The sequence below is a fragment of the Colletotrichum abscissum genome, assembly GCF_030869225.1.
Source record: "Colletotrichum abscissum strain IMI 504890 chromosome Unknown Scaffold_2.1, whole genome shotgun sequence".
In the NCBI taxonomy this organism is placed as follows: Eukaryota; Fungi; Ascomycota; class Sordariomycetes; order Glomerellales; family Glomerellaceae; genus Colletotrichum; species Colletotrichum abscissum.
This window is the reverse complement of record NW_026850098.1, coordinates 847,676-863,945: the sequence shown is the minus strand read 5'-3', so window position 1 is coordinate 863,945 and position 16,270 is coordinate 847,676. Positions and strand designations below refer to the sequence as shown.

Below are 16,270 nucleotides of genomic sequence, written 5' to 3'. Positions count from 1 at the left end.
TTACATGTACTAACGTGTTCCATTCCAGCTCCCGCTCTCATTTCTGACTTCCCTGTTCGCGATCGATGCGAACTCTTTCATGGAGGCACCAGGCTGGATTTTCGTCGTTATTTGTAAGAAAATCTATGTCAATGAATGTCTGCTAGATTTTTCTAATAGGGTGAGAACCTAGTCTCCGTCTCGATTGCCTTCTTCATTCCCCTGGCAGGCTATGCTATCTACTCCGATCAAGTTGTCCAACATTTGTCCGCGGCTTTCCGGAAGGCTATCGGAAATACGAGTGATAGTGAAAGTTCAAAGTCAGCTATTCCAAAGCGGAGTCTTCCCAGTTCTGAACAAATATCAAGATCGGGCCATGATGGTACGATTCTTGAGCTTCAATATCCCCCGTTGCAACGAGAACCAAGCCTCATACGGAACTTCAGAAGACAGGAGTCTGGAGAGATTGGTAGTGACGGGAGTTCATCTTGGGGGCTACGAGGAGAGGACTCGTGGCCTTCAAACCAGGAAAGACGCGATCCTGACTTGTTGTCCCGGGGCTGGAAACGTAGCGAGGGCAAACACGTGGAATCACGGGGTCTGTACACTGTGTAGGTAAATGAGAATCTTTTGACGCCCTGTAACTAAGGTCGGTGGGGCTTTATTGTCAAGTGATCTCGAGTCATATTGAAAACGTATTTGCAGAGTCTAAACCATCACAGAAGGATCTGCCTCAGTGTACTTGTCAGACGTCAGTCCAACATGTAGGCTGAGCCATGATAAAATAGTGCGTCAAGACTGAGGACATTGAAGATTGCAAAAGTGTTGTGTGTAGCTTAAATCAAGTACAGGACCATTTAGTCAAAGCATGTTGAAAACAAAGATGCGCGATTCCTATGATCCAGAAGATGTCCATGGTAGGATGAACGTGATGAACGGACACCGCGGTGACCGCAAGACCCCCACACACTACCTCCGCAGTTCAGAAGACGAGAGTTTACGGGGGAGCTAGAGTTCAGGCGTGAACGGCTGCAGATGACTGATGCGTCTGATTCAAGAATAGGGATGAAAAGAGTATGTACACAACGCCTTGTGAAAGGTGAGGAAGGACAAGTCTCGGAGTCTACGTCTAGCCGAAGAGCGGCTTCTTCTCCGCACAGACAGCACTGAAAGCCATGGAGAAGAAGGATTTCAAAGAACACCGAACACCGGTCGCTTCCAGTCGCTGCTTCTTTTTATTACTCACTGTGATATCTTAGTGTGACAGCCACGGAGAGACATCGATTCCGCCAGGAAGCTCGCCGGCCACGATTGGCTACGGCCGTTGGCGTGTTGGAATAAGAAGGATCGGACGAATCTCTGCCCATTTTGAGATGGTAGTCACGAAGCTAAGAATGAGACACTTCCCCTCATTCATGCCACCCGGTCATCTACTCGCTAGCGGCAGTCCCAAGCTTCATTAACCAGGACAGAATCTTAGGGGCAAGATCCTGCGTCTCAGCACTCCTCTCTTTTGACCAGGTGAAGTTTGTGTCAAGCTGACAAAGTCTGCAGAGAAATCATGGCTGAAGTGTATGAAGAATACCCGCTCAAGGCGGATATACGTACAATGATGGCCGAGACACCTCTTCCGATCATCCCCGAGGGGATGATAGACCCTGCCAACATGACCGGAAGCACGAGTACCAGCATCGCCCTCGATCTCTTCGAAAAACTCACATCAGCACTGAAGGCCAATGATGCGACTGCTCTGGAAGACTGCTTCTTCGCGGAGCAGGCATACTGGAAGGATCAGCTAGCACTAACGTATCACCTTCGAACATTCCAACGGGCGGGCGTCATTGCAAGCAGTCTCTTGGAGACAAAGAATCTCCGAGGAGTAGCAGATATTGGAATTGATGGAGTCGCGAGTTTCGCGCCGGTCACTCCTACCCTCGTGAGTCTTCATTCGTGCCAATTCGTTGGGGAACAGACTGACTGGTCCATGACGCGAAGCAATTCATCGACTGTAATTTCACATTCAGCACAGCGTCCCCAGCTGCCCACTGTCATGGCAAAATTATTCTTCTACCCCACAAGCGCCAAACTGGGAATAAGAAGATAGTGAGCTGGAAAATTTGGGTATTGAGCACCAGACTTGAGGACTTTGTCCACTATCCCGAAAAGTTGAGTTTGTTGCGGCGTCCTGCAAAGCAGCTGGGCATTCTCGAACAGTTCGAAACCGATGTGGTTATCATCGGTGGCGGCAACAGGTAAGCTCGAACGGAATATCGATACCTTCAACGAATCCACATTAGCTAACGAGTACGTGTACTTGAAATGATGTAGCGCAGTGACAGTCGCTGCTCGGCTGAAGGCTTTGGGCGTCGAGAGCGTCATGCTCGATCGGAACCCCGCCCCGGGAGACAACTGGGCTCTTCGCTACCACGCAATGAAGTTCCATATTCCAACAGCAATATGCACCATGGCGTACCTGGGTAAGTGTTGAGTTTGAGCCGCGGAGTATTCCAATCATACTAACGTTAAGCAATTTGGTCAGAATACGCAAAAGAGCAGCAATTTCCACACTTCCTCACCAGAGAGGAACTTGCAAATCAGGTGAAGCGATACGTGGAAATATTCAATCTGAACATTCTCAACTCGACCAAGATTATTTCGACAACATACAGCCAGGCTTCAAAACTCTACACAGTGACATTTTTTTCACCCACCGGTCAGCGTGTTGCGGTGGCCAGGCACATAGTTCAAGCAACAGGGATAGGATCGCAGAAGCCTCATATGCCGCCTATGGCTGATGCTGATCTTTATCGGGGTGTCAGTGTTCACTCTACTGCCTATCGTAACGCCAAAGACTTGAAGATGCTTGGTGTCAAGGTCAGTCAAATGCTTCGAATCGGACGGCGATAGATTACTTGATTGACCCCTATTCTCCCACCTAGTCTGCTCTGGTCATAGGCTCAGCAAACACCGCGTTTGACATTCTCGAGGATTGCTACGCTGCCGGTCTGGCGACCACAATGGTTGTTCGCTCCCCGACTTACATCTTCCCAGTCGCGTACGTGTGCGATCCTGCAGCGCATGGAAATTACGAGAAGCTTGGCGTGGAAGCAGATAAGGATTCTATGGCGATGCCCACTAACATCGACGCTCACATGGTGCGGGGACACTTCTCCCAGCTTGCCTCTCAAGAGCCGGATCGCTATGTCGCCCTTGCCAAAGCCGGATTCCCCGTCTTAGACAGCCGCTCACCGGAATGCTGCTTGATGGTCAATTTGTTTGAAAAGGCTGGAGGACACTACCTCGATGTGGGCGGCACGGCGCTGATAGCCGAGGGTAAAGCAGGTGTCAAAGCCAATGTCGAGCCCGTTGCCTTCACTACCACTGGACTCAAATTCTCTGACGGTAGCACACTTGATGCGGATGCCGTGGTGTGGTGTACGGGATTTGCTGACCGAGACGCGCGTACGACAGCGGCAAACATACTGGGGGCCTCGACAACGAATGACATTAACAATCCGTCAAGAGGAGACCAAGACGGAAACAGCGGAACCCTTGGACCTCGAGAGATCGCCGCTCGACTTGATGCAACTTGGGGTGTCGATTCGGAAGGAGAGGTTCGGGGAGTGTGGAAACGGCAGTCCCGGCTTGACAACTACTGGGTTATGGGTGGTGATACGAGGCTTCAGCGATGGCATTCACGGACTTTGGCATTGCAGATCAAAGCTGAACTCGCAGGTATTCTGCCACCAGCCTATCGGGATACACCTATTCCCAACCGCCGTTCAGGTGTTTCCAGTCGTCTCTAGTGGCCTATCTTGTTTATAGGCTCATTCTGTTCCTGTTGTCGCATGAAAAGGTTGCTATTGGAAAGTCACGTCCAGACTAAGGGCAGTCGAGATGAAACTCGAGAAGACTTTCTTTGACTGAAGAGCATTCTACGTTCATGTCTTACTTATGTTGGTTTACATTGGGTTAAGTCATGGCGAAGATGTTTGATTACTTGAGGGAATAGTTTTCATGGGATATTGTAGGTTTTGAGAACGAGGCTCGTAATTCCAGGAAGTAATAAGAGATTGACAAAAGAACTTATGTATGCATGGCACATGATTGTGTGTTTCGAATCATGTGGGTTTCATCCTTGCTGAGTTGCCTTCTTTGATCACTGCCGCCAATCAAGTGGTGTCAAGACCCAACGAGAGCGAAGGATCTGCGGGGTTTGATTACAAGAAGTCAAGGTCGTCAGCTCAACATCGTGCATCTTTGTCGTGTCAGCAGCCACTACTAAGGCTTAATCATCATGTGCGTGCATAAATAGAATGCTTGATGTATGCTTGAAATGGCACACACCACACCCCCAGATTCTTGTCACACACTCTACCACCATAGTTTAGCTTGATTTCAAGTCCGAAGTCCCGATCGGAGCTCCAAGGTTGGCCATGTCGTCAACAAACGGAAGTATCACCGAACAACAGTGCGAACATCTCGAGGAGCTCCAAAATTTTATCATCGTAAGAGCTTGTTGCCGACTGCGGAAAATTTATCCACAAATCATTAATGATACGACAATAATGAAAAGTTATTTCCCAGCGCTGACCTAAAATGCCGAAGTAGACCGCACTACGAACGAAAGTCCCTTCGCATGCTGATGCCCTAGAGTGGAGGTACCGCCATACTATGACCGACTTCATGTGGCGCCAAGTACCCATTGAAGAGACGCAGTGCTGCCTTAGACAGCTTGTGCAGACTGCCGATGAAGATAGAATCCGGAGTATCTTTGCCAAGTTTCTCACTGCGCCCACGGAATTACCGGATCAAAAGACCGAAGCTGCAGATACTCTCTGTGAAGTTTTTGGCATTGCACGACTCATTGAAACGAACGGGAGAAAGCCGTGTGAAGTATGGTGCGCCTCGAACGACATCATGCGGGAGGCAGAAGTATGTTGAATGAATTTGCTCTATACTTTACAACTCCGCCAGGTCAGACATATTGTAGAGGATGAGCGACTGGGCTAACAACTAATACACACTACAGATCTGTTTCGAGGGTAACGAAGAGAAATCATGGTTCTTAGCTGACAGTATTCCCAGTGGAATTGAAGTTGGAGAAGAAGCGATGGCCATGCGCAAGCAGGTGAAGATATTCGTAGCCTCGGAGCCAAAGTTGAGCGAGTTAGTTAGTAAATACTACGAGCTCTGTGATATGTCTGAGGAAGAGGTGGAGGCATCAAGGCGTTGAGTGGGGGGTTTCCTCCTATTAGTATCCCTATTATAGAGTAGTTAGTTTAAACTATAGTTAACGAAGAGATTAATTAAACTATATAAATATTTACATAGTAAGTATAAAAAGGAGGTTCTAACTATAAGTTAGGCTAGTTATAATAATTAAAAATAGGGCCCCTAATTAGCCCCTATATAGTTAGTTATATACCGTAATTAAATTAAACTTTTAATTTAATACTAACTTTTTTTTTTATTAATTTAACTATTATAATTAAAAATATAATTTAACCTCGGGCCCGTTTATTAAATTATTTTTTTTTTCTCTTTTTTTTTACTTTTTTTATATAACCTATCCCTCTATTTATATAATAACTTTTTTATTACTTACGAATTATTTTAATCCCTTATTTAATACTATTTTTATAAAAGTGTTTACGAAGTTATTTTTATTATTAATCTAACGGATTTTAAGTATTTTACGTTTTTTATATAATTACTTAAGGGTTATAATATTAATTATAAGCCTTTTTTTTTTATTATTTTTAATTTAATAAGGTATTTATATAGTAAGTAAGAATTAGTATAAATAATTATTAAAATAAGTAAAAAGCTAAGTTAATTAGTAATCTTTTTTAGTATTATTAAAATTACGTAAGAGAGGTTAATACCGTTAACTATATTATAAATTTCTAATACTAATATACTTCTTATTATCCGCTTATTTTTAATTAACGAGTAGTAGATTATATTATTATATATAATAAATTCGCTTTTATTTATACTCTTATTAACTAAGATAATAATATACTCTAATTATAAAATAAGGTTATTATTATTTATAAATAACTTATTAATAAAAACGTAAAGCTTATTAATTATAAAGTTAATTAAGTAATAAATAAGGCCTTAATTAAGATTTATTTATTACTATTTAAGCTACTTATTAAGTACTTCGACGTTTTATTTAGTTAGATTTATAACTTATATTATTTTAATATAATTAAAAGTCGCCTCGGGTTAATAAATACTTATAATATATACTTTTTATATAAGCTTAGTTTTATACCGCTTTTTAATATTAATTACGTTTAGATTAACGAGGTTAATTTTTTTATTTTACCCTTTTTATTAAAAAACGACAGTTTTCTTTTTAATTATAAAAATCTTATTATTAAATACTAAGGGGGTGTTTATTATAAGGACCTCTTTTAGTTTTATTATAAAGCCCGCTTTTTAAAGCTCCTTATTCTTTTTTTTTATAAAATTAATATTAAATAGGCCTAATATATTATTAATCTATATTCTAACGATTCTAAATTAATTACTTTTATACTTAAAAATTAATAAGTACAAGTCGTACGTAAAAATAATTATTAATAATTAATTAATATAAAAATCGTAGTAAGTAGCTTATTAATAAGTACTCGATTTTACGAGCTTATATAGTAGCTTAAGTATTTTAATAATCGTACTTTTTAAGTACTTATTAGCTATTTCTTTTTAATAAATAAGCTAGGATTTTTTTTATAAGCCCTATAGCCGATTAAGTATAGGCCTAGGTAATATTATAGCTCTAAATCTCGTATCCCTTTTTTTATAATAATATTATTAATATTATTATTAATTATTAGCTATAGCGCTATATAGTAAGTAATTATATAAATAGCGTTATTTTTTTAACGTCGCTATACTCTTAAATTACGTATTTAAACTTCTCGTACGGCTAAAGTATTTTTTTTTTTTAATTTTATAAACTATTTATAATTTAAATATATAGAGGTTTATATATTTTTTTAAATTATAAAGGATAAATTAATAAACCCTTTAATTATAAAGAGTATTTATTTTAATAAGATCTAATTCCTTATATAGCTTTTTAATAGTTATAATTATGCCTTTTTTACGTAGTTTAATTACTAGCTCGAAATTAGCTTTTTTTTTATTATATAAAAAGTATTAATTACCTCGTTATTAATAATAAATTACTATATTAGGGCTTATTATTATAGTCTTTTATAACGTTTTATTAGTAATATTAGTATCTTTTTAGTAATTCTTTTTTTTATTATTTATTAGTACTATTACGACGATTTCGTTAAGGATAATTTCTTATACCTCTACTATAGGTTATATAGTTTCCCCTAGCTTTTTTTTTTATAAGTTAGAAATTACTTTATTAGGATTTATATAGTATAGTCTAATTATTATAATTAATATTTTAAGTAGCTAATTACGATCTTTTATAACTATATAAGAGCGCTCGTTAATAGAAATTAACTTATATAACCTAGCTTATTATTAAATAATTTTACGCTATACCCGTATATCCGAATTTAGTAATATATTTAAATTACTTCCTATATTAAGCTTATTATATATAATAATTACTTTATTAATTTATTTTTTTATATTTATTTCGTATAGTACTTATATTACTTTTTTAATTACTTAGGCTCGTTAGTTTATATTTAATAATAATAGCGAGGCTAAGGTCGTTTTTAAATATATTCTAAATACTAATAGCGTTAGTATAAGCCCGTTAGGCCCTATAATATCGTTATAATATTTAAGTACTATTTAAAAGTATTTATTATTAATAAAATTAGGATTTTTTTTTAATAATTCTAAACGCCCTTTTTAGTTATTAATATACCCTTTTTACTTTTTTAATATTATAATACGCTTTAATAAATACGACTTTTAGCTATATACCGTAAGCCGTTATATTTTTTTAAAATTTTATTAATTTAAAACTAATACTAGCGTTAGTTTTAATACCGTTTAGTAATCTTTAGTATATATCGATCTATTGTTTTTAAAGAATTAATATACGGGTATTATAAATTAATATACGGGCGTCGCTCTTATACGGGTATTACTATTTTACTTTTTAATTAGTCTAAAAAAAAATTATTAATATAGTTAAATTCTACTAAATACTTATAAAGTATCCTAAGCCTTTATTTTTTTACTCTTTTAATACTTAAATTATATTATTAAACTTTAAAGTCTAACTTATAATATTTATTTATAATAGCTTTTATAATTAAAATTAAAAACGTTCCCTAAAACTAATCTTAAAATAATACCCCTATTAAAAGACTTCCTTTTTTATAAAAACGACTATTAATTAATTACGGCCTCTTATTATTATTTAACTAATTACTATTATCTCCTTTTTTAAAAAGTAACTACTTTAATATTAACTAATTCTATAAAGTTAATAATTTTAAAAAGTAGCGTAACCTTATTATTAAGCTCTTAATTAGTATATTATAAAATACGTAACTTTTTATAAATAATTACTTTAATATAGAGCTTATATTATATTTTGTTTACTATTTCCCTAAAAAAATAACGAAAACTTAGTAAACTACCTTTTTACGACTTTTTTTAAAATATAACCCCTTTCCCCTTAATAAATAATCTTAATAACCTTTTTATTTTATAATAAAATAGTTTAATAATACTTTTTAGTTTATTAAATAAGTTATTAAAACTAATTAATAACTAATAATAGTACTATTTTAATAATAAGAATATATCCGTTAATAATAATAAATATAGGGTCCCTAAGTTAACTTATTACCCTATTTACTCTTATAACTATTTTTTATTTAAAATAAAATATCTTTTTAAATTATAACCTCTTATTATATTCTAAATAACCGATCCTCCTCTTTTTTTATAATTTAAATCCTAAACTTATTAATTTTTAATAATTTAAAATAAACTTATAATACCCTCTTTAACTAAATTAATAATTTTATAAGAGCTAATAAATTTAGTATTATAAAGTAAAATAAGTATAAAACTCGAGGCTAAATTATTTAATATACTTTTTAATATAATTAGTTTAATAAGCCTAAGCTTATAAAAAGTACTAATATTTAATAATATAAGTTTTAAAAATATAATTATAAATAATAAGTTATTACTAAGGCTTAAAAAAAGGATAAGTAGTTATTATATTATTATCTAAACCCTTAGTATAAATAGTATAATTATAGCTTTAGTTTTAAAACTTTTATATACCCTTTATATTATAAGCTTATTAAAATAGTTAAAGATATTATTAAAATTATAAACCGACGAGTTAAAATTCGGGCTTAGGATATGCGTATTATTATTTAAAAATAGTTCTTAAAGTCCTTATTTACTTAGTAAGATATTTATAATATTAAAGCTTATATAAACTAAAAAAAACTAGTTAAATACTTATTAACTATAATATTAATTAAGCTATTTAATAAGCGAAGTATCCTATATATAATAAAATAAATAAATAATAAGCTAAACTACTTTATTAACCTTATTTAGACCTTTTTTTATTATCTTTAAATATAAAAATAATTCCCTAAGGTAATTAGCTTTAATAATACTTATAATACTAATTATTTTAAGCTCCCTCTTTTCTAAATTACTAAGTAAACCTATTTTAAGTCTATTTATAACGCCGCGTTCGGCCTTATTAATAATAAAAAATTAAAAAGTTTTTAATTTCTCTTAATAAATATCTACTAATTTATAAACTAATATTTAGTTTATTATTTTATTATTATTATTATAAACTACGATAAATAAATAAAAACTATACTAAATAAGTAGTTTTTAAATATTTAATAATAACTTTATATTTATTATATTAACTTTAACGTTATACTTAGGGCTAAGTAAAAGTAAATTAAGGACCGTAGTTATAGTAATAATAATAATAAGTTTAATAATAAAGAATATTAATTACTAATATAAATAATAGCTATACTAAATAATAAAAATAAGGCTTATATTAATACGCTTATTAATAAGCCCCCCTTTTATATATATTATAGGGTTTTTATAATATAAAAGCTTATTATTTTTACTAAGACTAAGTATACTTTTAAAAAAGCTTAAACTAAGCTTTATAAAAAGTTTAATAACTAATACTTAATCTTTTAATACTTCTACGTAATATCCTTATTTTTAAGAGCATAATAAGTCCGTTATTTTATTTAAAAATATTAAAACTTTAATACTTATATTACCTCTAATACTAAGTTAAGTAATAATAATATTAAAGGTTATTTTTTAAATAGTTTTAATTATTTATATTAGCTTATTAACGTTATATAAAATATAATTAGTAATTAAGAGCTACGCTTTTACTAAGCTTATATAAAAAACGAAGTACTTATAGGCCGGGAGTATATAAGTACTTACTTTAAGTATTTAAATAAACTTTAAATAATACTTTTTTTAAAATATCTTATTTTAATTAGGACATAAGGCTAGCTTATAAAAAAAGTAATATTATTTAATAAGAAACTATTTTTAGAACCCCTCGGATTTTATAATTTAAACTATATTATTTTAATTAAGCTAAGTATTTTATATTACTATAAAATCTATTTTAAAATATTAAATTTAGCTATTTTTAATAAATAAAAAGTATATTCTTAGTAATATTTTAAAAAAACGTCTTTTTTAAATTTATATTACGAAATCTTTAACCCTAAGATTATTATATCCTTTTATAATAAGCTAAAGAATATAATATAGCTTATTTTATTATAATTAGTTTTATTTAAAAAAGGCCGGTTAGTTAATTAAGCCCGTATTATTTATAATAATTAAGGCGTTAATAATAAAAAGCGAAGCTATTTATTTAAAAATAAGAATAAGTTAATACTAACTAAGCTTATAAAAAAAATAAGTTAACTAAGTTAAAACTAAATATTAAGCTTATTTTAATAATAAATAAAGAGCTAGTTTAGTACTTTTAATAAGGAGAGAATAATAAGGAATTATATAAATAAATAATTAATATAGCTTAGTATTTAAAAAAAAACGGAGCTAATAAAAAGTAGTTTATAATAATAATAAATTATTATAACTATATTAAAAAAAGTAGTTAAGTAAATATTATTATAATTTATTTTTTATATATTTTAAATATATAATAAAAAAAAGCCTTACTTATTTAAGATTTATAAAAGCTTAGATTATTAACTTATTTAAAATTTATAAATTTTAAATAAGTAATATAGCGGTTTTAAATAAGTACGTAAGTTATAATAATATTTTTATTTTTAAAAATCTTAAACTAGAACTTAAGTTAGAGAGGATAGTAAGAATAGCTATATTAATATAATTACTTTTATTATTTTTATAAAGAGGTATTATTTTTTTAAACTAATTAAAAAGTAAAATAGCGACGCTCGTATAAAAGCGACGCCCGTATATTAATTTATAATGCCCGTATATTAATTCCCTTCTTTTATAGGGCTACTTATATTATTTTTATTTATAAATCCTAAAGGAATTACCTTATTTAAAAAAATATAGCTACGTTAATTATATATAGGACTAGTTAACTATTTAAATAGAAAATATTAATAATAATTTCCTAATTAAAATTAAGCTTATTATGTAATTTAAATTTAAATTTATATAAGCTCTGCGTATTTATTTAGTATTAATAATATACTTTCGTTAACTATTTTAGCGCCCCTATTTTAATATTATTATTATTTAATTATTTTAAAAAGTTATATAGCTTTATAACTAACGGGTACCTAAATCTCTAGTATAATTATCTAAGCTTATTTTTTATTAAATAATTAATTAACTTCGTATTATTAATAAGCTTTATAAACGTATACCCCTATTATCGTTCGACTTTTTTAAAATACTTATTACTAAAAGTTCTATTCCTTATATTATTAAATATAATACTTAGTTGATTTATATTTTTTAAATATAAAAGAAATAAGGTATTAATAAGTAAAATATAAAAAGTTATTATTCCGAAGTACGTTTTTATTTTTATTATACTTAGGGCGATAACTTCTTTACCTAAGCCGAAGCTAATTTTTATAATTATTATTATTAAAGTATTAAGCGTTATTAATACGATTTTTTATAATACTTAGAATTACTCTTTTTTTTTTATTAATTATTATAATACCCTAGTATTTAAAATAATCTTATAAAAATTATCTAAGCCGTACTTTTTATTTACGTAAAATACTTATATAAGCTTAGTATTTAAGTAATCTAAATAATATAAAAAGGACCCCTCTAATTACCCCTAGATTTATTTAGTATTTGTTTTTTAAGTATTAAAAAAGGTAATATCTTTTTTTTAAGTATTAAGAGAATAAACTTCGGCCTTATTAAATTTACTCTTTTAGTCCCCTCCGTATTTATTATTTAAAGGACCTTTTCTTACTATTTATAAATAAAAGCCTACTTATTAAGGGCTTTTATTACCTTTTATTTATTTAGCCTCGTATATTTTCTAAAGTCTAATGGGGTAAAAAAAAAGTAATTAATATCGTCGATTTTATTATAATTTAATTTATTAATATAGAGGGTAAGATCTTTTTTATTTTCCGAATTTTATATAATAGGTAGATATTTTAAGCCGCTACTTTAGCTACTATTACTAAGTTCCGTACCCTCGGATTTATTTTTATATATAATAAAGAATTAATTAAATTAATAAGGGCTAGTTTTATTATTTATTATCCTCAACTTTTTATATTATTTATATAATTTAGTACGCTCTTTTTTAAAGTAGTTATTTAACTAATATTTATTCTTTTTATAAATATAATATTACTTTTTTTATTACCCTACTTACGAGTTAAATCTTAGCTTATTTAATAAATCTAGGCCTCTCTATTAATAATTACTATATCTAGCCTCTTTTTTTTTTATTATATATTTAATTAACTTAATATTATTAATAAGGGCTATTATATACTTAGAAATAGGTTTAGTATAGTATTTTTATTTTAATATTAAAACTAGATTTTAATTTTAAATAGAGTATCTCGTAGTTTTTAAGTATTTAGTATAGGGTTATTTTTATTTTTAATATACGCTAAGTTATAATATAAAGATATCTAACTTTTTATTTATTTATTTTTTTATTTAGCTAGGTTTTTATTAGTTTATTAATTTAATTAATAAGCTCTTTAAGGATTTTTATTTATAATTTACCTTCTATTATCTTAATTATAAATATAAAACAAATCGCTCGTAACTTAAATAAGAGTTTTAAGTTCTTATTATAAGTTTCGAAGTAGCTTCGTATTATGTTAATTATACTAAAAAAGTCGTTTTAATTAAGATTACATACTACTTTATAATAATAATTAAAAGCTTTATTTATAAGTATACTATTAATTACTAAATAGTATTAATATTCTCTAATTCCGATTTTTTTATAATAATTATAAAATATCGTTAGGGTTTTTTATAAGACCTTAGACTTCTTTTTAAAATATAATTCTTTTTTAAAAAGAATCTTTTTAAAGTTTATAAATTATTTTATATTTATTATTATATTTTTAATATTTATATACGATCCTTATATTGTTACGTATTATTAATAACTTCGGGTCGTTTATTTTTTTTTATATTAATTAATTAGTACCGAATTTTATATTAATAATAATAACGAGCTATAAATTAAAATAAGTAGAATCGTTAATTATTATATTTTTAATATTATATTTTATTTTTATATATTCTTTTATAATAAGGAATTAATATACGGGCGTCGCTCTTATATAGGCGTTACTATTTTACTTTTTAATTAGTTTAAAAAAAAATTATTAATATAGTTAAATTTTACTAGATACTTATAAAATATCCTAAGCTTTTATTCTTTTACTCTTTTTATACTTAAGTTATATTATTAAGCCTCGAAGTTTAACTTATAGTATTTACTTATAATAGCTTTTATAATTAGAGTTAGAGACGTTCCCTAAGACTAATTTTAAAATAATACCCCTACTAAAAGACTTCCCTTTTTATAAGAACGACTATTAATTAATTACGGCTTCTTATTATTATCTAGCTAACTATTATTATCTCCCTTTTTAAAAAATAGCCGCCTTAGTATTAGCTAATTTTATAAAATTAGTAATTTTAAAAAGTAGTACGACTTTATTACTAAGCTCTTAGCTAATATATTATAAAATATGCGACTTTTTATAAACGATTATTTTAGTATAGAGCTTATATTATACTTTATTTACTATTTCCTTAAGGGAATAATAAAAACCTAGCGGACTACCTTTTTATAACTTTTTTTAAAGTATAACCTCTCTTCCCCTAATAAATAGTCCTAGTAACCTTCTTATCCTATAATAAAATAGTTTAGTAGTGCTTTTTAGCTTATTAAATAGGTTATTAGGACTAATTAATAACTAATAACGGTACTACTTTAATAATAAGAATATATCCGTTAATAATAATAAATATAGGGTCCTTAAGTTAACTTATTACCCTATTTACTTCTATAGCTATCCTCTATTTAAAGCGAAGTATTTTTTCGAATTATAACCTCTTATTATATTTTAAATAACTAATTCTCCTCTTTTTTTATAACCTAAATCCTAAACCTATCGATTTTTAGTAATTTAAAATAAACTTATAATACCCTTTTTAACCGAGTTAATAACTTTATAAGAGCTAATAGATTTAGTATTATAAAATAAAATAAGTATAAAGCTCGAGGCCGAATTATTTAATATACTTTTTAATATAATTAGTTTAGCGAGCCTAGGTTTATAAAACGTATTAGTATTTAATAATATAAGTTTTAAAAATGCGGTTATAAATAATAAGTGATTACCGAGGTTTAAGAGGAGAATAAGTAATTATTACGTTATTATTTAGACCTTTAATATAAATAGTATAATTATAGCCCTAGTTTTAAAACTTTTATATACTCTTTATATTATAAGCTTACTAAAGTAATTAAGGATATTATTAAAATTATAAGCTAATAAGTTAGGATTTAGGCTTAGGATATACGTATTATTATCTAAGAGTAGTTCTTAAAGTCCTTATTTACTTAGCGAGATATTTATAACGCTAGGGCTCGTATAAACCAAAAAAAACTAACTAAATACTTACTAACTATAGCGTTAATTAAGCTATTTAATAAGTAAAATATCCTATACGTAATAAAATAAGTAAACGACGAACTAAACCGCTTTATTAGCCTTATTTAGACCTTTCTTTATTATTTCTAAATATAAAAACGATTCCCTAAAGTAATTAGCTTCGATAATACTTATAATACTAATCGCTTTAAGCTCCCTCTTTTCTAAGTTACTAAATAAACCTACTTTAAATCTATTTATAATACTACGTTTAGCCTTATTAATAATAAGAAACTAGAGGGTTTCTGATTTTTTTTAATAAGTATCCGCTAACTTATAAACTAATACTTAGTCTATTACCCTATTATTATTATTATAAACTACGATAAGTAAATAAAAGCTATACTAAACGAGTAATTCCTAGACGTTTAGTAATAACTTTATATTTATTATATTAATTTTAACGTTATACTTAGGGCTAAGTAAAAATAGGTTAAGGACCGTAGCTATAATAATAATAATAATAGGTTTAATAACGAGGGATATTAGCTATTAATATAAGTAATAGCTACGCTAAGTAATAAGAATAAGGCCTATATTAATATACTTATTAATAAGCCCCCCCCTTATATATATTATAGGGTCCTTATAATATAAAAGCTTATTATTTTTACTAAGATTAAGCATATTTTTAAAAAAACCTAGACTAAGCTTTATAAAAAGTTTAATAACTAATGCCTAATCCTCTAGTACCTCTATATAATATATTTACTTTTAAGAGTATAATAAGCCCGTTATTTTATCTAAAAATATTAAAACTTTAGTACTTACGTTACTTTTAGTACTAAGTTAAGTAATAATAATATTAAAAGTTATTTTTTAAATAATCTTAGTTATTTATATTAGCTTATTAACGTTATATAGGATATAATTAGCGATTAAGAGCTATGCTTTTACTAAGTTTATATAGAGGACGAAGTATTTATAAACCGGGAGTATATAAGTACTCGCTTTAAGTACTTAAGTAAACTTCGAATAATACTTTTTTTAAAATATCTTACTTTAATTAGGACGCAAGGCCGGCTTATAAAAAAGGTAATACTATTTAATAAGAGGCTATTTCTAGAACCCCTCGGATCTTATAGTTTAGACTATACTATTTTAATTAAACTAAGTATCTTATACTA

The 16,270-nt window shown here is 29.0% G+C and overlaps 2 protein-coding genes across 2 annotated transcripts, besides 1 other annotated feature; both read left to right on the top strand.

The window, feature by feature from the left end:
• Nucleotides 1-1,540: 1,540 nt before the first annotated feature.
• Nucleotides 1,541-3,785, top strand: CABS01_00986 (uncharacterized protein; the record flags this gene model as incomplete). Its single annotated transcript, XM_060534366.1, has 5 exons — nucleotides 1,541-1,915; nucleotides 1,975-2,231; nucleotides 2,308-2,456; nucleotides 2,519-2,853; nucleotides 2,919-3,785. The coding sequence occupies 5 exons, from the start codon at nucleotides 1,541-1,543 to the stop codon at nucleotides 3,783-3,785; spliced, it is 1,983 nt and encodes a 660-aa protein (XP_060401444.1).
• An 868-nt stretch (nucleotides 3,786-4,653) lies between these two features.
• CABS01_00985 (uncharacterized protein) lies at nucleotides 4,654-5,215 on the top strand (the record flags this gene model as incomplete). The annotated part of the gene is made up of 2 exons (XM_060534365.1): nucleotides 4,654-4,914; nucleotides 5,012-5,215. The coding sequence occupies 2 exons, from the start codon at nucleotides 4,654-4,656 to the stop codon at nucleotides 5,213-5,215; spliced, it is 465 nt and encodes a 154-aa protein (XP_060401443.1).
• A 10,024-nt stretch (nucleotides 5,216-15,239) lies between these two features.
• Nucleotides 15,240-15,311: a sequence feature (Short protein (CABS01_00984, KAK1505516.1) was converted to a misc_feature.).
• Between the last annotated feature and the right edge of the window lie 959 nt (nucleotides 15,312-16,270).